The sequence below is a fragment of the Fopius arisanus genome, unplaced genomic scaffold (assembly GCF_000806365.1).
Source record: "Fopius arisanus strain USDA-PBARC FA_bdor unplaced genomic scaffold, ASM80636v1 scaffold00102, whole genome shotgun sequence".
Taxonomy (NCBI): domain Eukaryota; kingdom Metazoa; phylum Arthropoda; class Insecta; order Hymenoptera; family Braconidae; genus Fopius; species Fopius arisanus.
This window is the reverse complement of record NW_011887841.1, coordinates 237489-265180: the sequence shown is the minus strand read 5'-3', so window position 1 is coordinate 265180 and position 27692 is coordinate 237489. Positions and strand designations below refer to the sequence as shown.

The 27692-nt window shown below is 36.2% G+C and overlaps 1 protein-coding gene across 2 annotated transcripts; it reads right to left on the bottom strand.

Moving 5' to 3' along the window:
- LOC105271109 (uncharacterized) lies at positions 1 to 27403 on the bottom strand. Of its 2 annotated transcripts, XM_011312455.1 has the most exons (4): positions 27091 to 27403; positions 5997 to 6189; positions 5120 to 5264; positions 1 to 4551 (listed from the first exon to the last, which is right to left on the bottom strand). In XM_011312455.1, exons 2-4 carry the CDS (start codon positions 6186 to 6188, stop codon positions 4304 to 4306), a joined length of 585 nt encoding a protein of 194 aa, XP_011310757.1. In that variant the 5' UTR covers position 6189; positions 27091 to 27403; the 3' UTR covers positions 1 to 4303. The 2 variants fall into 2 exon arrangements, with proteins under 2 accessions (XP_011310757.1, XP_011310756.1); XM_011312454.1 differs by lacking the exons at positions 1 to 4551; positions 5120 to 5264; positions 5997 to 6189 and adding an exon at positions 8777 to 12937.
- Positions 27404 to 27692: the final 289 nt, after the last annotated feature.

Sequence of the window (27692 nt, the reverse complement as noted above, 5' to 3'; positions counted from 1 at the left end):
CATGATCTCGATTTTTATGAATTATTATTTTTTTATCAGCCCCGATGGTTGTTAGAGGTGTAAAAAATTAAAAACCCTCGAATGATCAACGCAGTTTTAATACATTTACTTATAGTCAGTGACGAAGGGGTGCACGGAGAATAATTAAAAAATTACAATGTTTTTGGTGGAAATTTACCAAAAATATTGTCATTTTTACGCGAATGTCGGGAGAAATTTCAATGTAATTGTTCTCCGCGTTAAATGATTGAACTCGACTTAGATCCTAGCTGAGTTTTGAAAAAATATCTCCAAAAGCGGGAGATATCTCACAGAAATTAACCGTTGGATGGAATTTATTAAAACGATCTTGTCCCTTCGTTACTGATTTACTTTTCTATGATCTCCAATGGTATAATTCACATCTTTTGGCGATATAATCGTTAAAACTTTCACATTTCCTTATAACGTACAAGCATCGCAGAATAGTTTCGTGGCTCGAGTACATATAAAAAATAAGACTTTCAGACGCTAAAAGATTGTAACTAACACGTCAAACATTAATTATCATCTCATGGTTGAACCATATAAATATTTTTTAATTAGTATCTATCGTTAATACTTGTGAATTTCGTATTCATATTCACAGTTGCGGATAAAATGGCTGATGAATGAAATATTCCATACGATCAGGTAAACTCTGAGATTGAAATTTGTGTTCAAGAATTTATAACTCGAATTTCTTCGTCGTTCTTTGCTTGCGTCATTTCATTTTCAACTATTATAAAATTTTTATCTTATTTTAAAAACGGTAAGAGTGGATGCACTCATGGCATACCGGTGCTTCGAACAAGCGAGTTACTTTTGAAAGACAGTTTGTGTTTTTTTTTTTATTTTTTCGTACGTTGACAGGAAATACATTTACAACTTGTATAATTTCATTTTATGCGCAGTCCAGTCTTTTTGATTGTAAAGTATTTTATAATCGTCGCGATGAAACACTGGTCAATCTTTATTCTTGTGATCATGACAATTACGTGGGAAGCTAAATTGATTTAATTGGAGATTAATCTTATGCCACGGGGCGAATTGGAATCTAATATAGTTGTTATTCGTCGTTAACAATTCAAGATAAGCATACACTGGTAGAAATTTTCCAATATTTCCACTGAAATCTCCACTAAATCTCCGTTGAAATTTTATTAGAAATTTCGGAGTCCCTGAGGAAATCGACCAGAGGAAAAATAGACCAATTTTAATTTTCCTATGGTCTATTAAGTTGGATGGATTTCAACACTTTTGGATGTGTGGGCTATTTTTTCCTGGTATATTTCCTCTGCTCCCCGAATTTTTTCATGGCAAATTCCAATACAAGAGACATTTATTTTTGGACTTTATTTTGTTCGAGATTTAATTCCTCGCCGGACGAAGCAATGGGTTGTTTACAACTTGTAGTCCGGAGGTAGTTCAGTGTAGAAATCGAAAGATACGCGAAATAAGAAATTGAGGAGAGGTGTGACTATGACGGGATTTTACGGTCCTCCGCTATTCAATGGAAATATTGTACCGTGTTTTTTGAGAATAACGAATAACTAAGAAATCTTCATAATTCTATCCTATTAAATTTCTGAGACTCAATGTATAACGATCTATCATCAACTTGGAAGAAATTAAGATTTATATAATAGGATAGTTTTCTATATAATTAATACTTAACTATCTCAGAAGATTTTGTTTTTAAACTGGAAAATTTGAGAAACTTTCATTGCAAAAAAATTCCTGACAGTGCACTTGACATGTTGTAAATTACAATGAAATTTATACGATTTAATCTATAATTCATAACGAGCTGTCTCTTATTGGAAGAAATAATGATTCGTATAATACAGTATGACTAACAAACAGTTCCACAGAATTCTGGAATGAGTACCACTACTTCTGATCATTTGCACACCAACTTAATCCTGTATATCAATGTAATAATGGGCAGATGGCATGACAAGTGTCATTTACGTATTGCATAGTCGAATTGTTTCATGAGAGAAATACTCTCGTCTTAACGCTCACATCAAAGGACTTTCCGTCGTTACAAATAACTTGTGTATATACTAATGTACATGAAGTATTCTATATAAAATAAAACAGTCATCGATCCTCACTTCCTCGCAAATTGCCAAAACAGTCGATGACTAGTTCAATCGGTATTGAATACCTCATACGATACATGAATGATCTTAACTATCTCAATACAATTATATCACAGCACGAAATGATCAAAAAATTAAATACTAGTCTAGATCACGCTCGAGCATGTTTCTTGATCATTTAGTGCGCATTTCGCTTTATATTAAATTATTTCAATGGTTTTGTATAGATGTTACATATTTTATCATAAGTTTAAGTGGACCCCAACGGTAGTCGAACGTGCGTCCTCATGTATCAAAGAATGTTATCAGTTTCTCATTTTTTTGCAGCCGACACTGGGGTAATATGGACATGACTTCAAATTCCATTGGTATTTTTCAACAGTTTATTATGTTTCAATAAATATAGAGAGACAAATTAAGTATTCAATTTTCAGTAATTGGTCGATCGATAGTTTGTCGAGTGGAATTTTCGAAAAAGTAAAAAAATGTAAATACAGTACATCATTGAATCAACTCAAAAATCTCATTAGCTGTGCTTCAACGATCTTTTTTGTAGTCAATTTAAATGCCATAGAATCTGATAATAATTTAATAAATTCTCAACAAGGCGCGTATCATTTTAGATTCGATCGGCTTATAACGATCTATATAAAAATCTGTTCATATTACCCCGCAATTCCCTATATTTATTTATGCCATGTGCCATTTAGAGAAACTGATGAGAGATTTTTATTCCTCAAAAACGAACTGTTCATTAATTCTTCGATACATTGGCTCGAAAGATTTTATTCTTTATAATATTATTATATCGTAAAATATTATTTCAGTGTAAATAGATCGTTCAAATGAATACGTTAATTCGAAAGACACATATAGTTTCGCATAACAATGCGTTGGTGAGAGTCATTAAAATACTTTTTGCTCTTTTGAAATCCTTTAATACTCGGACACAGTCATGCTGCATCAGGCTATCTGTTAGTTCCAGCCAGAATTATTGCTTGGTGGTATTGAGGATAGTATTGATAGCTTAATTCCTCTTTCAGCATTGTTCATCACATGATCACAATTCCACTTTGTCATTCCTCTTCGTATCAATACTGTGCTCTCGTTAAATTCAAACTTCGTCACATGAAGAAAAATTTATTGCTGAATTTACGGTGACGTTTATTTATCGGTTAGCCATAGCTATTGTCTCGGAGAGGATTTTTATCCTGGTGTTGCAGTTGAAACTATAATTTTTAAGGGCATTTTGTGGAACTTTATCTAATAATTCAATTTAAAAATTCATTATATTATTGATTTTCAGGGTATTTCAATCAAAAAATAATAGAATATTTGGCTTCTCAATTCCAAAATTTCCTGAATTTTTAGTGGATGTTCAAGATGATATTACTTTTTGGATTCACTCCGGAAAGATAGAGCGAACATTTTTAACCATTTGGTATAGTTCCAGAGATGATTGCAAATAAATTGTAAATTCCCTGGGTTTTAATTAAATAAAAAAAATGGATGAGGTGACACGGTTCAATTAATATTTCGAGGACAACTTGAATTTTGAACTTCCTTGGGAAAATTGAATTACCTATTGATTAGAATTTCACATAATGGCCTGAATTTTTTCTATTTTCAATGATTTCCGTTGTCGTGGCGACCGGGAAATTACAATTTCCCAGTCCCAACGTGAATATAAATTTCATACAATCAAAATTTGTGATTTCTTTCACTTGAAATATCAAATATAAAAAAAAATCCTCCATAACAAACCACCCTCGCAATAACTAAACGTCACCGTAAATTTAATCATAAATTTCTGTGCGGTAGAAATAAATTCTCAGATGACTGAAAAATTGCCAAAAAAATTCGTTGAAAAAATGATTCAAACGAAGAGTCATGTACTATCATTGGAATACACATTGTTGCTATTCGATGTGGAGTACATAGCGTGCGTATATTTGTATACAATATTTAAGTAGATGTATAGAAAGTTGTAAAAGATCGAAGATCCGCACTCCAAGCGTTTTATCGTCATTGAACGTCCCTTCGTTTACCGGTAATTCATCAATCTCACAAACATATTCCCAATGTCTGCATCAACTTTAAGTCTATTTGTTAAATGTTTAATTACCCGTAATCGCGCACGTGAAAATGGTTCTCCCCATGAGTAGTCGTCGGTTCCATTAGGCTTCCTCGGGGTCTGAGCTCTGAGAGATTCGTTTCTTCTTGTGATTACCGTGGGGACGGTAATGATGATGATGAATCATTTGCTCGGTTTCGGGAGGATTTTCATGACCCACCAGGAGGTCTAGGGTACCTCTTGCTGGTGGCTCTGGTGGATTTGATGGAGGTAATGGAGTTGCCACTGGTGAATCCGTTGGTAACGGCATGCAATGGAGAACGTAGCATCTCACTCCAGCTAGGATTATCCCTGGTGATTGATCGAAAAATTACCATTACTTTACATTTTTACACCCTAAAATTTATTGATCCTAATGATTAGTTTTCTTATACCGATTTCATCAGAGCCGCTATAGCTCTGTAGTTTATTCATTCTTTTCCTTAAATCGGTCAGAAATTCGCGTACAGAAGTTAATAGACTGTTGATTCAATTAGGCTAGTTATTGTACTGCACTGTACTCTAATTAGAACCTAATTGTAATAAGTAAAATAATCCCCCAATACCCCTCGGCCTTCAAAATTAATGGGATATTTCCTCCAAGTTTCCCTGCGATGCCCTGCGATCGGGAGAAGTTGCCATGCAACAAAACAATCAGGAAATATCCGATAATTTTGAAGGTCTTGGGGTATTACAATTGATTATTACTCTCACACCACACGGAGTTAGAGTAAAAATATCCTGTCCGCGTGAAAATAATGATGGGAGTGCTTTCCACAAGCAGGACTTATAAATCAACCTCCGGAAATTTATGCTGCATCTGAGATGAGCACTAATTGCACTGGAATATTGAACAAGTGAATTTTCCATGATTTTATACCGAACAACAGCAGAGTTGCTCCAGCAATAAGTAATGCAAGTCTGTGGTCTGTGGTCGTTGCTCCTGGAGCAAGTTGGACTAGTCCAACGACTAGAATCACGGCACCCATGAGCAGACACACCACCACAGCATGTAATCCGGATATCTGTAGAATAAAAAATAAGTCCATGTATTCTTCATTATTTCTGTATTATTCAATCATAATGAATTAATTTAGCATTCAGGCATTGAAAGTTGAGTTTCTGATTTCTAAATTTCCACTAGCAATTGCAAATGCAATATATATCTAAGATAAAACGATTTAAGAAATATTTCAAAGCCAGATTGAATTTTGAATTTCGTTATGAAAATTGAATATAACAGTCAATTGAATTTTTCGTGCATTGAGGAATATTTTCCACAATTAATTGAAATCGTTAAGCGAATCACACCAATCAATGTTTCTAGTTAATGGTTTATCTTTTATGTTGAATTTCTATTTTACTCATATTTATTTCATACTATAAAATCTTTCGACAAGCAATAATACGATTTCCGAGTTTAAACTGGTTGAAATAACAATGGAACGAATATTTCAAGCCACAATTGGATGAATTCCAGTTATTATTTTTGAGGTATCGATAGGTATGGGATTAAAAAAAAATTCCTGGTGATCTTGGTGATCCAAAGATAGCATATTTGAATCCATGAATCCAGAATTAGCTATCCCGACATAAAAAATTGGGAATTTATTTTTTGACTTTACTGCATTCATTTCTTTTATGGGTAAAAATAAAAAAAAGGGTAATTGAATTGTTATGGGTTATTAGCTTTGGATAATTGAGGTTTGATGATAATAATTTGAGGGAAGAATAATGGAGTTATGATTTGATATCACCTTGCCGCAGAGGTAGAGCTCGGGGAGGGGATCGAGGTGGCTGTTGTGTCCGTGGGGACTGGGTGTTGGGGGTGAACCTGAAGGCGGTGGCATCCATTGTCCACCCAGGTAAAGCTGGCTTGGACGTTTAAGCCGCTTTTCCTGTCTTCTACGCTCATGGCGCACGGCAACTGCTGGCATCGCCCCAATCATCCTGTAATTCATTGCAATTACTTCATACTCATGTCCATGATTTTCAATCTCTAAATCATCAGCATACACTGGTAGAAATTATGTGGAATTTTCTGGTCCAGGATTCATGAGAGATCGAATTAAATTTCAATCGGAATCATTCCCTGGATTGTTTATTCATCTTGAAAATTCAAGAAAATTCAATTCAATTTAAGAAAATCGGATTATTAAAGGTATTAAACGATTTATGATCTTTTAATGATCCGGACGAGATCTGGAATTTTTCAAACTCGTGAAAATTTAACTTCAAACCCTAATGGTAACTTAATTTATTGGAAATTCTGCGAAGGTAGTGCCGGAATCTCTATCATTTTCTGTTTGGTTCAGTGTGGTATGGACCTGGGAATAAGAAATCACATGAACATTTAATAAATTAACAGATTACCCGAGGAATTGAACATTCTCTTAAATAATAATTTTTTAAATCTAAGAAAATCATGTTTTTCGCCTCAAACGATCCTTGCTTTTCCAATAAAATCTGGAATTATGAGACTCACAAAAATAGAACATCGAACACAATTCAACGTTTAATTACTCGAAAATTCCCCGAACTTATCTGAATCCTCATAATTTCCCAGATTTCCCAGTGCAGTACAAACTCGAGAAATACTTGAATGAGAAATTATTTCTCCTTAAATTCGTTACTCCGCGGTAGATGAAAATTTAAAGTAGAATTTTGTGAATATCAACCGCCCATGACATAATGAATGGAAAAAATGTTCTTCGGAGGAACTGTCGGGAGCCATCAATATGCCATGTTTCTTTGAGTATGGGGTAGCGTGTCAGTCCTGATCAAATGGAAATGTCAGATGATCTTTCCTACTCCCTTCATTACTCATTAATGTATTAAAAAATTCTCCCTCCTGACATTATTCGGTTAGGGAGCAATCTACTTTTTCACTGGGTTCGTGAACCAACAGACGCTGTGAACTTTGCTGACCCCGAATGACCCCGAACCGGTCGATACGTCACTATATCCACCTCTATTTTCCCCTTCTCCATAAGCTCAGTGCGTCTCTAGGCTACAGCCCCACATTTCAACTGAATCCCTGAGGCACAGTTGCATTTCGATGCAAGTGAACAAAATCTCGAGATACAACATTATACCGAATATGGGGCATACACAGTTGAACCAATCCTTTAATCCAAATATCTAATTTATTACTCCCACCGAGTTTGGTTCATATTGGAGATTTTGAGAAATGATTTTATGACTCCTCTCTAAAATATGTATCCACAGAGAAAAGTAATTATAGAACACAGAGTAATCAACACAGAAATAAAAAAAAGAGGTAATCAGAAGTGAGACCTTGTTTAGGGTCTAAAGTCTAGATTAGTCTAGAGTCTAGAGTCTAGAGTGTGAAAACTCTCTTTAGTTTTGGTTAGATGTTGGAGAGATTTCGTAAGAGAAAAATATATTTTCTACTTTGGGTAGACATTCAAAGTTTATTTAAAGGAAAATATTGTGTTGTTTTATTTGAGTATTTCTTGTTTTAACCCAACACGAGGAGAAATGTTGAATTTCCGGTTTAATGTTGCTAGAGTAATTGGAAGGCTTCATCAGGAATCTGAGGTGTATACGAGAGAGTTGGGAATTCAATATTCAATCACCTCTGGCGTCTGGAGGGAAAATTGGAAACACTCGATACACTCGATATGACGGCATCTCTTTACGAGATCTCGAGCATCTCGTGGGGAAGAGATAAACATCTTCAACACGCGCTTCTTCGAGACGTCTTCTTGGAATTAGTATCACTTTAACAGTTTTTAAATTGACTTTCGGGGGAAAAATCTCCTGGTCTGGGGGCGAGTGATGGCCTGTCTCTCGAGTTCGATCTGAGTTATTAGATCTTTTATTGACTTCTGGCGAATTGAAGTGACTTGATGGGAAATATCTTTGCAGCCTGGCATGAGACGGACGTTATTGAAGAAAAAATTGAAATTTCAGAGACTGTTGATTGGGAAATACGGGGGAATTTGAGGCTTTATGGAAATTGCTGTGGAATTAGTAATTCTTTAGTCGTTGCAAGATAGAGAAGTTCACAAGTCATGACGTGAATTTCGTATTAGGTGAAACGTGAGAGATTTTTTCTTGACTTTCATGAAATACTGGAACTGAAATTGCATTCTTAATTAATTATATCATCATTACTTATGTATGTTCATATAATATACATAAATATATAGATTCTGCGGATCCTTATAATAATTTTTTTAAACATCGAGATCGTTACGTTTTTCTGAAAAGTAAAAAACTAATATAATATTTTAATGCTATTTCATCGTAAACTATCGCTATTTTTATTACTCATAATGCGTTTTTACACCAACTTAAAAATTTTGGTTGAAAAAATAGTCACGTACAAAAAATAAATCGGAGTGTTCTATTATTGCGGCTGCAACGCTGATAAGGGTCATATGGGGTCATAGAGGAATGGTATGCAGCTCATAAAAAGCTTGTAAAATCATGCAACCATGTGAGGATCATTTTTATGAGGCGACAATAATTTCGAATAGAAGAGCAGTTAATAAAGTTTTTATTTCGAAAAAGTCGTGCGTTAAATATACATAGAGAAATTCAATAAGAAAGCTTAAGATACATGTAAGAATTAATAGATACATTTGATGATTAATAATTAAGTATCATACTTATAGCATTCTGTGGGGCTACAGAAGTTGCTGATGCAACTTTGTCACACCCATCGTAATATTCAAAAATTTATCTTAAATATTGACGGTATTTCATGATCTTTTCGAGTCATATATATATATATCTGCGTTTCACTATCGACGTCCAAATTAAAATCTAAATATCACGCAAGATTTTTCAGGGTAATGCGCTCCGGAAGAATATAAGCGTGGAGTCACATTTCTTCAATCTCTTTTTGCTCGCTGATTAGTTTGAAAATTGTATTTAAATCCGGTAATAACTCCAATTACACCCTAATTTGTTGTGGAATGATTTGGAATGTAGGGAAACTCAGGCAAACTAGGAGCACCAGTCAATTCTCGTTACAATAATTGAAAGCTTTGTTCGGGTGATGAAGAGATTTGCAAATTTTGTTGTTTTCCATAATGAGGAAGTCTGTAAAAATCAGGAATTAGGGACCCTTTTCCGATAATTTTTAATGGAATGGAGGAGACGCGTTTGATAGATTCCGTGGATTCTAGGGTTCATCAATTATCGAAGTACTAAATTGTCACGTTATTTTTTCTGAAGTGAAATCTTACCGAACCTTCTCGATCCATCATGCCTCCAGAATAGAAAATTCTTAAACACTCAACAATTTTTATGAACCTGGTGCATTAGCTTTGCATTTCGTCCCGTAAAATTTATCAATCTTTGTGAAAAAATGATGGAATGATTTGACTTCTGCCTCTATACGAATGAACTTTATCTGAATTTTTAATTGCGCGCGAATTAAGTTTAAAAATTCCATTTTCATACTCTCTTTCTGGCAATTTTCGTTGGATTTTTCTCTCCGTACAGGAATTCAGAACAATTTCAATTGCGTGGAATGTAAATTACTGAAATGAAAAATTGTCATGCGTGAAAAATCAAGTGAACGTGAATCACACGAGGTATAATAAATTTGAACAGAGTAGAAGGCACTTTTACCTAATGTATCTGATAAGAATAATCATCCGCACAGAAAATGACAGAAGATTATTTTTTAAATCGCCATTCAACTCTTATCTGCTTGGTACCTTTTATTTGGAGATAATAAAATCAGCAGCTTTCAATTTGCCATACAGGAAATATTCGGATGCAGCACAATGACATTTTCATGAACACGCATTTTAGTGTGGCGTAATGAAATTCAATTGTGCCGCATCCGGAATGTAACCGCCACAGCCTTGAATTTCTATTCCACACTTACGATTTTATAGCGAATTTTTGTCGTGAAACTCCCGTGATTTTCGGTCAGCGTATACTGTCTATTTTTCATGCATCTGGTTATTCGCAGAATGCAATTGTGCTCGAACTGTTTCGCAATAAATTACTCTGCATCGTAAAATTTAACCATCGTGGGAGAATTCTATTTAAATTCAACCTTGAATTTTAGTAGCCGTCTAACTCATAGGTTTTCCCAGAAATCTCGTCTTACTTAAAAATTTATAACTGTGTCAAACATTTTTGGGTGCAATTCCACTAAACATGAAGACCTTGCATATGCGACCGTTTTATTGAGATTTCAAGGAATTTACTGGTTGAAACCTCATCATCCGATTTGAAAATTTCCGAGACTGTAAATCTCGGTTTAATTATAGCAATGAAGTTAATGGAAATCAGAAGATTTGAGCTAAAGATACGCGGGGATTTCAAAAGATCGTAAATCCCAAATCGACTGCTCATTCCGAGAGACTAGAAGATTAAGATTCATAATTGAAATTTCAAAAAATGAACTGCTGTAATCTGTGGGAAATAATTTAGATCATCAAATCATCAATATCATCATTCATATCAAAATAATCATTAATAGCTTTCAATTCGACAGTCAAATTTTTGGATTATACTATCGTACCGCCTGAGCGTAGCAATAAAAAAGCTCCATACATTATTGAAAATAAAGTTCATCCGATTTTGTGTTGATTGTAACATGTTGGTCTGGTCATTTAACTAGCAAGAAATACGTCATTTCGAGATATGGTGGTTGAATTGTGAGCGACATTAATCGCGGGAATGATGAATTAGCTTATTAATTGCATAATGGATTGGGGTAATTCTCGATCATCACGAGACTTACAGCTATCGTATGTAGGTCAAGTACTCAAAGTACATGAAACAAAAAAGCCGTGGAAAATCTACCAGAATTATAGCAGAATTAACAAATGCCCCGATAAAATAATTCCAATCCAGTGATTTTAATCAAACTACTCCCCCTCATCTCCCCCTCCCTATTCTTTTATCTTACACCCAAGGAAACTACCTTCAAATCGAGAAAAATACTTTTTTAATTTGCGAAAGTTATCAGTATTCACAGAGAGAAAGTTTCCAGATGTTAGGAAAAGAATCTTCGAATGTCCAAAATTGTTTTTAACATCAAGAACCTTTTTGTCCCTCTGCCCAATAGATTATCTCCACCTTGAACGACCGCTTGATACGTATTTTGAAGTTAATAACGCATAAGTTACGAGTATATTTGGCAATTATCTACAATTAGTCCCTTAAACAGCTAGACATCATATAGCAAACCGGTGTGCCAATAAATTCACTGATATCCTCGAAATATACTCATATCAATGTTGCATATCCGATGTGCATCTTGATAACGTCATTATTTCTGCGTTGTACGTTCACTTAATTCAGCGTCTTGGTCCATCGATTATGTTCGTTAAGTGGTTGTCATTACGAATTTATCCGTAAAATGAAAAATATCTACTGAGTGATCGTGCAGGCCAGGAGACGATATGTCAATGTTGAAGAAATGTGCATATTTCATAACTCTCAAGCACAGAATGCGAAGAACATAAAAAGAGAGATCTTCAGATCCTCTCAGCTTGATGAACGAAGAAGTCTGCAATTTTATCTGGCAAAATTGGATAGACTGCATCTGCTCAGCAGCGAATTCCTCTCATTCAATAATTTCGAAGGGAAGAGAGAACTTGGCAAACTCTCATCGCCCTGATCTCCGGTTTGATTCACCTCCGATACTCGATAAAGTAGAAGTAAGATACAAAGATCATAATTATCAAACCTAATGATACCCTGGGCATTGATAATTGAATCGAGAGATGAACGACGAGTCCAGGGTACGATTGATGGTATTTCCATGAAGAAACTATCTAACCAGCGAGGAATCCCTCAATTGACCGCAGGATTAACGTAGACCGGTTGATGACCGATGTAATGATGACTGGAATGATGATTGGAATGATGATGTCCATTACTTTTGTGACGTGGATTATTGTGAAGTAGTTCCCTGGTTTCGCTGGGTGATCCAGGACTTAAGCTATCGTTGGTGGATGTCTCGATTCTGTCGCTCGTGATCTCCTCCTCTGTGATTTGCTCGAGAAAGAGTACAGATTGAATATTATGATTGTCACCGTTGGATACAGGAGGTGGTGAATAAGCGGGTGGTGGGCTACGTGGTGGTGAGCTTGATGCTTTTTCGCTATCAATATCGATAGAGCCGGAGGCAGTGATCTTCTTCATTTGCTTGGCCCGTCTGGCATGTCTGGTGGTGAGACCACCGGTTTCTACATCCCGCTCGAGACGATGACCTGATCTTGAACGAGTCAACTGCCTCTGAACGTACTCCTCCAAATCGTCCTCCTCCTTCTTCGCTATTACCCGATTCAGGATTATGAGGAAAATGCCAACGGCAACGGCGAATAGGCCAGTTGCTACGAGTTCATTCCACCAACCACCCGAACCCTTGAAACTCCAATTGGCTAGATCACCGGGTAGCAGGCCACTGCCCAGGAGGAAACCACCCAGAACAAGGAAGACAACACCGATGTGCAGCATACCGATCGAGGTGACCACTTTGGAATCCAGCATTCCTTGACCAGCTGCTCTATGGGTGCTTGTTGCATGGTGATGACGTGGATGATGATCGAGTGAACCCTGGGATGCTCTTGGTGATGTTAATCCACTCTCACCTGATTGGGCGCTGTAACGACGCTCCCGGGCACGACGCTGCTCGTCCCGACGCTTTCTCTGGCGCTTGATCGCCAATGCCGAGTGCAATCCAACCGCGTGCATCCTGCAACACCCCAAATACAGTCTGCTCAATATGGATATATCATTCTTCGTTTGTTTTTTTTTTTGTTTTTTGATTTTTTGATTCTTGATTGACTTTTTGAATGCCCCGGGGTTTATGGTGATGTACGTCTACATCTATCCATGCTACCTCTAGTGCTTTTTCTTTTCTTTTAGCATTGCGATCTGATCGATTTCGGTTTGGTTGCAGGATGCATCGGGTCGGCACCTGGAAATTCGTCAATTATCGGAGATTATGTGGTTCAATGATGTAGAGGTTAATGTTGCATGATGAGGAGCGGTGGGAGGAGCTAGCGCTTGATTAATTTTGTCGCTGGAGTGGGTCAGTCGATCTTTTTGCGGGAGATTTCTTGGACACTTTTGGGGACTTCGTGAGGGAGAGTTTTATCTCGTTTAATTACAGCGGTTGACTGATTTTTTTGGGTGTATTTTCTTTGGAGTCTCTGCTTCTTTGGCTGGAGGCGCTCTTTTAGCCTTCTGTGTCATCCTCGGAATTGTACACGGAAAAAAATATATTTTATTTAAGTATATTTTATACGTGAACCTAGTATATTCAATTTTCAATAGTTATATTGGTGAAAGATTAATTTTCCCACGATTTTAATATTTATTATCAATCCGCTAAATAATGCAAAAACATTTATCTTCAATGAGTTCAGCCAACGCTCCATATATGAAATACAATATGGAATCATGGAAATATAATACGGAATTTTTCGCGCAATGCAACTCAGAGTGATGAGTTTCATTATGAAAAAAATAAGTGAATAGCAAGAATAATCTTAAAATTCGGGTTTTCTCGTTTTTTAGTTTATTTAGATTATTAAATTATATGGGTCGAAGAGTTTCTCGAGAAATATTTATACGAATGTATTGAATTTCCTTTGAAAAATCCTCTGAGATGGAGGTTTTTCAGTAATTCCATGCGCCTGCTTAATGAATGATTTTGCTATTAGAAAGATGGAGGTCAAGAGCTCTCGAGGATTAAAGGACAGTTCCAATGAATCCGCCTCTTCATTTTTAATCGGTGGAAAAGTCATTCCATTATCGCCACCGCAGACGATTAGTAATAGTCTCGTGAGTTGAGGGGATTCTTCGAGATTACAAGAGAAATAGTCGATGGTGGAAATGAATCCGAGAAATTGAAATTAATTAACAAGAATAATCAAAGTTCGACGTGACAATTTGAATGCTCAATATTCGAGTGTTTCAGAGTTAATCTTGTATTTTCAAGTGAAAAGACTTCAGATTCCTAGCAATTAATTTCGCAAATCGAGTGTGAAGAAATAGTATATTTTCAGTACGGTAACTCGAATTTTACGGAATTATTACGGAATTTATTCACAGCTCTTTGTAATTTTTGCCTGAATTTTCCATGGACAATTACGATATCGCCATGTAAATTTTCTTAGTCATTTCCATAATTGGTACACAGAGAGAAAAATACAGGAAAAAGTACGTGACTACCCACGTAATCGTGGGCTGAAGAATTATTTCTTGAATAAGAGATGGTCAGTGAATTTTAGTATTTGCTCCGGAAAATTGACGGTACTATCGCGGATTTCCTAACTCGTAAAACTTACAGAGTTTTAAGTAAAAAGTACGTCAAAGAACTTACTCACTTACTTACTTACTTACTAGAAATTACTCAATTCCTCATAAATTTCACGGACCTGATTCGTGAATTTTTAAACCGCCGTGTACGCGACGTTCCCTAATTTTCATCGAATCAAGATAAATAAATATTTTTAAGTAATAAGACTACGACATTATAAAATAATAATTAAATATTCATACATCACATTTTAATTATTTCTATCATATTAAAATATCCTAGAAATATCATATAATAGTAATATAATCATAGACTATTCATTGAAATATAATAATATTCATTACATCCCTAGAATAGCGCCAAAGAGACTTCAAAGACCCTAGCACTAAATTTAAAAAAACGGATAAAAATAGAATTTCGCTCCGTGAAATGTAGAGGATGGGAAATTTACAGACAGCTTTTACTTAACTTCCATAAAATTTTTAGTAGTAGTGCAGGTAATTTAAAAAGTGAATATTGGGGGATTAACTTTGTGACGCTGGGCGAAAAATAGATTTCACTGGAAAGTCGACGGCGTAACTCCATCAGCTATTCAGTGAGTGTTATATTATCATATTGGGGGTTGGGGGGTGAAAAATTAGTGGCACGTGAGAATGAAAAACGGGGAACGGGATCAATGAAAAATACGATGGGTTTCCCAATGATGGAGTACAGGGATACCGAGGAGAATTGCGGAAGTGGAGTGGTCGATTATTTCGATCATATTTCTTCATTCAGTGAAAATATGGAGTGGAATAAATTAAATGATGACGACTCTCTGTGGAATAATCAGAGCGGCATAATTGCCGTCCTCTAAACCGTAAAATGGTGAATTTTTCAGAAATGTTTCAGTGGCCATTATCGGATGGATGCACCACTCGGGTAGCCATAATGTTCAAGCCTTGAAGCTTTTCTTTTCTTTCGTAGCTGTGGTAGTGAAAAGTGCCCTCGAGTGTCGTGTGTCAGGAGAGCTTCAGAAGCTTTCGTATTTTCTGAAGATCGTGTTGACTCCTCAAGTGAAGAGGTGGGGTAAAATAGGAATCTAATCTTCAATTTCTGCCCTGTACATACCATGAACTCGCTCGATTTATCGAGCATTAAATCTACCTAATGCGCAATAAACAGATTTTACTGTTCCGTGCGGGCAATCCATTGATGCATTATTTTTAACGAATTTCTCTCTCCTGATATAGGAGGAAAAATTCGCTACGATATTCAACCTGACATTTAATGATGTTTTTGCGTATTGAGTCTGGTGAAATTGTTAGCCAAACGTTGTAGGAAATTACACTTGTTACTTTTCACTTTTACAGTGTTAAAGGGAAACAGCTAATCCATACAGGGAAAAATACATACAGAGAAAAAATATATATTCTTCCCGCGTATTTTTCTATGATATTTTTTCGCGCAAGACGTGCGACATTTCTTAAGTCACGAGTACAAGAACGATGAAAGTACTTGAGTGCCTGTAAAGACTGTTCGTTTTATCTAATATAACGCGCATTTCTCGCTTTTCATTTCCGGCGAGGAACATGTCCGGATATAGATCGAAGCGTTTTCCCTTTGCCACCTGCCCCCGCTTTGTTGTATCACAAATAGTGATGATAAGGGCGTTATCCGATTGCGGTGATACACTATCCAGTGGAAATCGCATCTGTGTGAATAATGCATTGCTTTCGCTTTAATGAGAAAATTCCGATTTTTCTGAGCCCGTAAATATGCCCAAAAGTTGATTTCCCCGTTGTTCTCGGCTGCTGTGCGCCCGAGAGTGAAATGCATGTTAATCCCTCATCACTCGAGTGTATTATGAAAATGGGAGTATTCAGCACATACGAATCACTCCGGTTTTTTCACCCACCATGTTATAATGTTGAACAGTCATTCATTTTCCTACCCGTGTAGTACTTTTCCCTATTGTATGTATTGTTCTCTCCCTGTAAAATTTTTTTTAACATTTTCTACGCGATGACGGAAAAGATACATAATTTTTATTAAATATTTCTCTATTAATATCATTTCATTATTTAATAGTATTTGATGATAGAATATTTGTATTAATGGTACCAAAAATTGCGAAAAACGGAATTATGGAATTCCATTGGATTATGCGGTTTTTAGATTGAAATTCCTACGCCCACTCGCTAGTTGCTAGTTGGACGAATCAGGATTGCGAATGCCTACTAAAATACGTGATACAGAGTTATGATGCGGAGAATTCTGAAGATAGGGTGGGACACATCTAATATTCTGTTGCATTGTTGTGTGCGCGTTCAAACATACGCGCTATTGTCTCCTCCTCTGCATTCATCATGAACAAAACTCTAACTTTTGTGCCAGTGAAAATAATGGGGGGTTAATCTTTAAAACAAAAATTTGCGGAATTTTTAACAATGGGAATTCTTAATGGTTTTGGTATACTCATTCTCTTTGATAAATTACGGTATGGTATTCTCGGGGGTGACAGAAACAGGCGAATCCTGGGATGAGTCCAGAAACTTCTCATTGTGGTTTTTTTTTCAATGAGAAAAATTCATTTGCAATATTATACTGATATATCGATATTATAAACTGTAAAAAATCCATCTGATTTTTTATAGCACATGTGATAGAAGTATTTTTTACAGAGCGTGAAAATTCAGGACATTTTCAGGAAATTCAGGAAATTTGTCTCCGAGTTACATCTAAGCGTAAATGCAATCTTAATTTACACTCATAAAAATGAGGTTTAACAGTACAACAACTTTAACAGTAATTCAATAAGAAATTGATATTTAGGCTTTTACATTCTGCGAATATCCCATTCCGATTTTATATAATTTCTCGAAACCTATCGGTCTTGTTCTAGCATTTGTAGCAAGGAAAAAAATATTCAGACAGAGTTATAATTTTTGAAAATTTTCCTTTGCTCCGGGACGTTTAAAAAATTTCTGAAACCGTGAAAGAAACACAGGAAAATCATAACACGCTCATCAATCTTCGTAAGTTATAAAATAATAATAAAATGCAACAAGGGTAATTTTTTTCGAGTTAATCCGATCAACAATCAAAAAATCAAAAAATAATGTGGCTAAAAAAGGAAGAGCCCTAAATGGAATTAAATTTTCGCGTGAGTTTCTTCCCAATGACTCGTCGACCCAAACATTCACGCCAATACAAAGATCCCGAATATCGACATTCCCGTGTATTCATAGAGGAAGTGTGAGGCTAGTCGATTACATCGATGCTTAACAACGACCATGCCTACACAGGAGTAATACCAGGGTAACGTGTCATATCTACGAGGGGATCAATAAGTTTCCCTCCTGACTAACGCAAACGCAGGCTACTTGCACCATCAGGTACCACACAAACGTTGCAGCATGCTATGGCCCCACGTGTCCCTTTGGAAAAGGAAAAAAAAATAAAGGCTAGCCATATAGTTGCCTACGAGACTGGAGTAATGGAACTAGACATATCGCACATATCGATTCCTCGTGGGTGAGAAGATGCCGGGAAGCCGCTGTTACAGAAAAATTGAAACTCCATAGACTTGACTATAAATGCTCCGGACAGTGACATGGAATGTCATTTACAAGAAAAAATATCGTGAATTGTCAAGTATCTGTGGGAATTCAATAGAATTCCCAGAATTGTAAAAAGCAGGAAATGAGAATTTTCTTAATCATCTGAAAGTCTAGTCTCATATCAATATTAGGGGAGGGGGTAATATGGACAGCTTTCAAAAATAGTTTAATTGAAATTCTGATTGCTTGTATTTTAACGATGCTCTTTATGCTCAACCGTCAATTTGAGATTGACTCCGGTAATAATCAAAGAAATTTTCCGCATTTCGCAGCAAAAATAAATTCGCGGAAAAGTTATCAAAATAAAAACTTCGATTTCGGATTTCGTAAGTTATCGTGAAATTGTCCCGAAACTTTTTTTTCGTCTACACGGAGAGGAATATTCAGTAAAAATTACGGAATCAGTTCATTTACTGATTACGGAGTCGATTCGAAAAATTTCAGTGACGGTATCGTAATTTTTCACCGATAATTTTGAAAAATTCCGTAACGTTAGATAAAAATTACGTGAAAGTTCCGTAAAATTTCCGACATCCACATTTCGCTCCAGAATTACGAAAACTAGACGTCATTTTTATTGAATATTTCTCTCTGTGTGGAATATGAAAATGTGAGCTTTCAATCTGGATCGTAAAACGGTGATGGGTTGCTAGTAGTTGGCGTCTATAGCCCGTCTAATAGAGAACTTTAATAAGAAGAGTAGGAAATAGTGTAGCATGAACTTCTTGGTATGCAGACGACCCGGTTTGATGCTAGGGGAAGAACAATACGGCGAGAGTGGCTGTTCCGACCCGGCCACATCTAGTTATTAAACTAGTTGTTCATATCAACGATATCGTGAATATCAAAAACTGGGGACAATGCGCATTTGTTTGCACCCAGGGTTCAATCATACCTAGTTGTGTTTACAAACAACATGGCAAGCTTTTTTCAAAATAAACAGCATCCAGGTCATACGCCAAAAAAAATCCGAATGTAAATTATGATTTCCCAATTGTAAAGATGGAATTTCTTCAAATGTTCATTTACCATATAAATTTGGTTATTATTCTGTAAAAGAAATGCCAGTTTTTATGTGAGAATTAGAAGTAGACTAATTCTGAAATTTTAATCTTATGATGATGGGACTTTTTAATATGTGATGAAAAATGTTGTTTGTTCATGTTAAAGTTGATATTCTGGAAATCTCTATTTTTCGATTGAAAGAGATCTAGTTTTCTTAGATTACAGTTTCAAACTTGAATTAAAGAAGTTCTTGGTATTTAAAGGTTGAGATACTCCTTTGGAATTAAGTGGAAACAGTCTTTATACGGAAGACAGCGGAAGTAAGAGTGGATTCCTTAAATTAAAAAATTTCCTCCACAAACGAACTGCTTCTGCTTCGCAGTATCGGAAATGATGGGATCTTGGGGACTTCAACCAATTTCTAGGAAAAACTAGATAGATATTTTGCCGTTCCTTTATTTAGTTTCAAAACAAGAATTATCTTATTCTTGCGTTCTTGGTTTACTATTATGCAATTCCTTTTGTAATGGAGAGATGTCCCACGACCTTTCAAAAGTTCACGTTTTTCTCATTTTTTTTGGAAAACTTACGATGGGGTCGACGTAAAAAAATATAATATTCTTGCGTCTTCTCATTATTTAGTGACTCAATTTAGTTCTAAACTTTTCTACAGAATCATAAATTATAAGAAAAACACAGGAAAATGATTGCAAAAAATAAATAAAAAAGAATGAATAATAATAATATTCACAAAAACGCCAAAACTTTATGTTTTTTCACGTTAATTTGATCAATAATTTATTAGAAGAATAAAAAAAATAGAAAGAAAACGTGAATTTTGACACCAACCATTCTTAGAAAAATTCAACGTTCAGTAGTCGCGATACCCTGTGAATTTATCGGAAATTGCACGATATAAATTTCCAGGATTTGGGATGAAATATTTTATGAGATACCAGATAACACGAGAAAATCGGAAATCCGCAGCTCTCGGTATCCGGATTAATTACCCCTCGCATGAAGAAAATTCCCAACAAGAATGACGATCTTGTTGTAGCCAATAGTATGCATTGAATTTTCCCGACGCAGTTAGTTATTATTATTAGTTATTGTTATTAAGTCTTGATCTGTTGTTACAACCAGTGAGACAATACAACGCCACTTGACTCACATTGCAGGGAGCCATATGATACATTATGATAAGCAAGAATAATGGAAAATGGAATAATTGATGCTTGCGGAGAGGTTTCAATGGATTCACGAGTGTTTAGTCATTAACGTAGTTGCGGGTTTGTTTGCTTGCTTCCGTGTGCCATTGATGAGGCTGAGAGGAATTAAAAACCATTTTCATTCACACGTTTTTGTCATATCCCCTTTTTGAATATTTAGTATTTTATCCCCATAAAATGAGTTTTCCTCTTTCATTCCGTTTTTACGGATGATTGCATTGAGATAATAACAAATTGCATGAAACACATGTCTATGAAAGTTTATCATCAATTTTTGTTGGTGTCCTAAATGTGGAAAAACATTTAATTTTTCAATGAAAGCGTGAATTTTTGACATATTAAAATTTCTGGAAAGTTATTGCCGGAATTTTCAATATTTTCCGGTTCTCCCGTGTCGGATGGATCGGAAAATTGTGAATTACCCGAGTATTCGGCAAATCAATTAATTCGTCAATACTGAATCCGGCAGAACAATGCCACTCTCTCGTTAAAAATAAAAAATATATCACCCGATATTTGAAGTGCAATTTTCCGCAAGCTGCGGCATTCTGATTAAATAATACTCTCCACGCATACACAGAGGGAAATATTGAATTACCAAATTACTGAATTTTGGTTGGCTTACCGATTATACGGAAGTGACTAAAAAAATGTACGGTAATCTAAATTCTTCACTGCAATTTGCGACAAAAATTACCGAACGTTTTAGAAAGATTGCGGAATACTTCCGCCAAATTTTCCTTAACAACTTTTCGCTTCGGAATTACGGAAAAACTATAACATTTATTGAATACTTATTGAATAATTTTCTCTCTGTGTATTGCAATATTTAGAGGTAGGCGGAAAAAATATCCCCGGAAAAAATAGCTCACACACCCAAAACGTGTTAAAACCCACCCAATTTGATAGACCATAGGAAAATTAGAGTCCCTGAAAAAATAGACAACGAAAAAAATAATTAAATTAAAAAATAATTAAATTGAGCGAGTTTTAACACGTTTTGAATGTGTGGGATATTTTTTCCCTGGGATATTTTTTCCGGGATTCTATTTAGATCCGTCGTTTTTTTTTTCTTTTTCGATTTCATTTGCAGTGGAATGATGTTTGGGGATTAGGTCACACGACGGAATTCCCGCGTATGGGAGAATTACGATGTTGTGGCGCCAGAGTGTCAGGCGCGTAGAGGAAAAAAGGAATTCCGCATTGCCCTTTCCTCGTCCTTGCTCTCGATTATTCGGATTTTATTCCATTTAATCGAGGCTGAGAGATGATCCCCGAGGATGAGTCCGGGTCTTTTGCGTTCCAAAACGATTGGGGGGAGACATGTAATTGTGGAAATTGCTAGGCGTGGTGAAGCCTAGTCATTACCGGGATGATTTGAGGGATTCTTAGTGTTTTGCTTTATGAATCTTTTCATTTCATCAAACAGCTATTGGCCGTCATGGTAGTCGGGGCAAAATGGATTCCGCAGAAAGACATCATTCAATCGTTCTGCCCCTTTTTTGTCAAAATTACCGGTTGTTTGAGTTTTGTGACAAATTGTTGATCGAATTGACCCGAAAAAATATACCGTTTTTTCAGTTCATCATTTTTTCATGACTCACATGAGTCATGGAGTTCCATGAGCGTGCAATAATCGTCCTTTAAATTTTTGTAGAGTTTTATGATTTTTGAAAAGTTCAGAAAAATACCGGGAAATTATAATTACAGATAACTGAAAAAACTGGTAATTTCACTCCACTGACCAAATGTATAATTTCTTTGATATGCAAGTGATTCCCAATTTCCACTACGCCGCAGAAAAATCTGGAAAATCTTCGAGATAGAATTATATTTGATATTCCATTTTTAAGATGAACCTGATAAATTGTCATGGTTGAGTTTATTTTTGTTAAAGATGAATTTTTTTCTGAGTAGTATTTCTGAGTGTAATTTTTGATAAACTTTGTTGGGAGGAAAAGGGTGGATGTGACAATAGAATTCTGTTGGGATGAGATCGATACAAGACGTAGAGCCGAGGTAGTTATGGTGTCCTGGGGATGAGGATGAATAGCTTTTTTGGAGCAAGATGGTTGGACAAAAGGTATCTTGGGATTCCGAGAACATTTCCTCTTTCTCTGGGAAATGTCTAGGGGGAAGTTTCTTGCAGTGTCATAAATTCAACATATTATAGGACGATTCGTGAGAGAACACGACTGTACTGTGTAAATCTGGTGCCCTCTCTTTCCTTCTTCCGTGAAAAGGAAAGGCGCAATTTCAGTATCTTCAATTTCGCAGATCGGGTGATAATCAACATCCCTAGATATTTGGATAATTTCCAGCAACTGTTGCTACTAAATTCTCGATGCTGTCGAGTTTAATTCAATTTACTATCGCACAGTTCGTGAAAGGTCTCATTCACCGTGAAATTCGATATCATTTAAAGACAGCTTCAGTTTTAAAACTTATTATGCAAATTTTACACTGAAGTTAGTATATCCTCCAGTTGGTCTACGTCGCTTTTGACTCCTTTATATTTCTAATTTTACCAATAAATCGTCAATTAATAAGCGACAAAATCATTCTCAACAGACAAAAAATTTTCCATGTATTCCGACAAGAGCTTCTAATTTTTTTTCCATATTGATATTTATTTTAATGTTCAATTCTAAGACCATAAAAAAATTTGTTGGCAAAATGGTGAGTAATTTCTGGTGATGTGTCCACAAATTTCTCAATCATAACCAACGATTTTTCTCATCCATAAAAAAATCCCCTTGTATGAAAAATACGTGATGTTTCTTCAATTACGATATTTGGCTAATAACTAGCCTCGAAAAAAAATGCAATTATCCAAGTATTACCTGTTCCCTACAGAATTGTACCGACAATGGTACAGCTAATTTCTACTGAATATTTGCGTTCGGTGTCCCGGATTCATTTGAAAATCCAAATTGACCTGTTTACTCCCCTATTATTGATAAAAATCATAATGAAAAGGTCGCCAAAGAGGGGGTACAGATAAAACCACAAGAATCCCGCAATAACCGGGCAAAGGCATAGTGCACTTAACGATATCTCGAGAGGCGTGAAATTCCAATGATCGATCGATATCCACGCTCATCCCTTCCGTGTCTCAGCTTACATGGCCATGTACCATATACCCTAGCATGTTCCACGCTTATTTTCACCTCACTTCTCTCAATCGACTGCCCTTATATCTCACCATCATACACGACATCGGACTATTCCCATCCCCGATCTCCATCCTTCTCCCATCTCTTTTTATTTTCGGTCAAATCCAAGGGTTTTCCACCGAGCCACCTATACAGAATTTCCTCCGGAATCTTCTTCCAGTATTCAATAAACGAAAAGAACATTTTTTTTCATTCTACCGCGAATACCGTGCGAAAGGATTTCTCGTTTTGAGATTAATTCATGTTGAACTCGAAGATTATTATTCAATAAATAATATTAAATGAACTTTGATGACAAACATTATCAGTGGGAATTATTCAATTGATTATTTAGAATAATCAGTGTTCGGTATAACTGTATTGTTTTGGATTTTAGTCGAGGATAAATATTATTTGTATTTTCGATATATTTTTTATATTGTTTTTACGAGAAAATACATTTTTCGAGCATCATTTGTAAACTAAATTTCAAGGATGAAAATTATGTTGAATTAGGAGATTATTCAGTCAATGGCCTAAATATTCAATTTGTTGGACTTGGACTACCATTAGGAGATTATTATTAGAGACTGTCTAAGTGATTAATTAATGGGACTGACCTGATATCTCACCCTCATACACAACATCGGACTATTCCCATCCCTGACCTCCATTTTCCCATCGTCTTTTATTTTCGGTCGAATCCAAGAGTTTTCTATGGACCCAACCAGGTATACGGAATCTTCTGCGGAATGTCCCCCAAGTATTCAATAAAAAGAAAAGAAAAGCACAAAAAAAACGAGAAAAACAAGCCAATATATTTCCTCGACTATCACCCGAGAGAATATTTTTTTATTCAACCACACAAAGCAAAAGGATTTCTCATTTCGTGAAAAAAAAAGAGTCACTTAATTCTAGGACTTTATGCTAATGGAAATTAATGTGCCTGCGGTCCTATGAATAAAAGACCTCCTCACTGGTTTCAAAGATTCTTTTTTACTCTGTGAAAAAGAATTCTGGAGTAATTGTTACAAGTAAGCAGTACACAGGAAAAAATTCCACGATGTACTCCAGAATTATTAATTCGGTAGTAAAGTAGTGAAGGTTAATGGCTCGACTTAATAATTTTTTTTTGATAACTTTTTTTTAGAGCGAAAGAACAGCTACAAAAAAGTAACTGCAGAAGTTTTACTGTTCCTCAGATCCAGAGATATCCGTCCAAAAATTACTTCTCTTGTCTGATTAGCCTTTACCACTTCACTTCAAAATTATATCAATTCAAGATTTTCATTTCAATTTTTTACTTTTATATAGTGTTTTTGCCGTTACTTTATTTACATTTTTATGAAAGTAAATACTTCGAACGGTTTTAATATTTTTTATGTCTTCAATCGAGTCAGTCCCCAAGAATAATTAAGTTTGAATAACAAAAATTATATTGCTCGTGAGGATGTTGACCTTGAGTTCATTCTCTCGATAACTATTACTATTAAAACTTGGAGAAGGCAAGTGACTAATATCTTCTCCATATAAAAACCTATTCCTCAACGAAACAAAACTTTTTAAATGAAGAAACGAGTTTTCATAAATCTAAAAACTTTCTTTATAACCTCAAGATGTCTTTTCCCCCGATCACTAATGTCCCCAAACGGAATAAAAAAAAAACGATGTGACCTAGAAAATATGTATGACACTGGCCGTTGATATTCCGCTTTTCACCAACGAAACAAACCGTTGATGCATGGAATTTTTGGCCTTTACAAATACGCAAGACAGCCATTTGGCTGATGCCCACGAAATTCATTTTTAGCACAGTGTCGGACAACCGAAGCATTGAGTCCCCCCCGATTATGCCCCCATCGATGAATAAATGATCCCGAGGTTCACCCCAACCCCGACATCCCGAAATCCCACAGCACCACATCCACCCATCCCATCCCAATCCCATCCTGATTGATCGAATCCACGAACACTAATCAACAGTCACCAATCTCCACCACCCCCACACTTCGATCACCATCACCCAGAACTCATTCCCCCCACAACCTCATCTCCGAGATTGATAAACGACCTAAAATCCACCTCAACCCATTGAATGGCAGATCCACCAAAATCCCAACATGTTTTCAAGTTATTTCCAAGTACTGGCGCCCAGCCAGAAACATCTCGTACATCCTCGGATATTCCAATTCGCGATACACGTGAACAACATCTAGAAATCCCACCAAATAAAAGGAAAAAAAGTAAAAATCCCAAAGCAGACAGCAGATTGTGTGGCAAATTGCTCTAGAATTGGAATTAAATTTACCATATGGCGGGCAGATGCATTAGTGATGTGATACCATGAAGTGCCCTTTCGAGACTCCCTAATGCGTCATCATATTTACGAGTGAAATAAAAAAGAGCTATCAGGTACACCAGATAAAAGGTGTATAATATTTAAAAGCTCCATGTCACTGCTTCGTCGTAGCTTTCACACCGCGACTTCAACAACATTTTTTTACATCGCAACTTTTTATGTAGGTCATTCCAATTTTTACAAACATTTTTCCAACAATCTCGAAAGCGTTTCACGATTGCATTAAAAATTAACTAGGAAAACTCGAGTGCTAAGGGAATGTACAGTGTCAGGGTAAATATTTGTCAGTGTAGAGCCTGAGGTGCACCAGTTCCAACGTATCTGCCTCTGTCGTCTTGTCATTGAAATACTCGCTACACACCGGGGCCAAATAAAACTGAATAATTTAACCCGTTGAGCTGATTGCCATCACCTGTTAACCGACATTCCACCGATAAATAGTAAACAAATGCGTATTGAGAGCACGTGAAACCTTGGGTTGAAAAAGTCTAGATGAATATGTGAGTGGCTTAGATCAACAATCGGGGGATATTATATATTACAGGGTAAATCAGGCAGTCATCGACCGTTTGAGTGTTTATATTTGAGGAGGAAGCCTGCGCCCAAGGTATCACACTCGGTACCTGCCAGGAATCTAGGGGGAAAAAGCCCTGAAGAAGCTCAGCAACTGAAGTTAATCGGCCCTTACTTCACTGGTCAATAAAACAAAGGGGAAATTTTATGGACGATCGACTACCAATTTTCACGTGAGTGACACCCAACGTGACTTCGGCAACGAGAAAGAACGGAATTTATTTCGTTTCACAGGGAATTCAGTGTCTAGAATTTACCCTGACATTTTTTTTCGGAAAAATCACAATTTTTTAAACAAAATTTTCATGAACAGATTGAATTTTTCCTCGGAATATTATAATTTTTGGGACAGATTCACAGATGTGTTCTGTCCTTCGTGGGATTTATATTACCTCTACCTCTTTAAAAACAATAGTGATATATCGTTAAACATAATTATTTTTCACCATAAACATTTTCTACCAGAGACTTCTGGTTTGTTTCTAGAAAGTCAGGGCAAATTTGCCAATGAATGTCCCACTGAGGAACATCGAATTTCAAATGCGAAATTCGAACGAAAAAATTCTTCAAGTAAATATCGAATCTGCGGAAAAATTGCCATTTTAATTACGAATTTATAAATCTCCGCGAATGTATCGGATTTAATTTGCTAATTTACCTGAATCAGATGCTCTCGGTTGCTCGGACGTTGTAGATTGGGGTATTCCTCAGCAGAACGTAATCAACGCGAACAAGTTGATTCCTCTGATTCAAGTCATTGGTCGATTTCTCCTGAGCTTTTCAACCCTTTGTTCTACTCGAGCACTGATTTCCGTAGTTGCGCGTTTATTACATTCTGGTGCCGGTTATTCAAATTCACAATAAGCTCAACGGCCTGAGCTTATTTGTTTTGGTGGTGGTGCGGTTTGTACTGCGGTTATTATTTTTTTTTGTTGTTGCTGACGCGACGTACAATCGTCCTCGGTGGCACGTAGACGAGTACGTTTTGGCGTTCCGGATGAACCGCGGCCAGGACGCGCCTCTCAACCCAACCTACGCGCAACCTCCGCGCAACCCTCGCGCAAGCTAAACGCAACTTACGCGCAAGCTCCACAACACGAACCCATGGCCTTTCGCATTTATACCCGCAAGCACAACACCACCAACTACCGCGTTCGACAACCCTGTCGCCTTTGTTTTTGTTTTTACCCTCTGGCTTGAGGTTTTTCCTACCCAATACGGGAATTTTTAATATTACACGGAGAGAATAATACTCGAAAA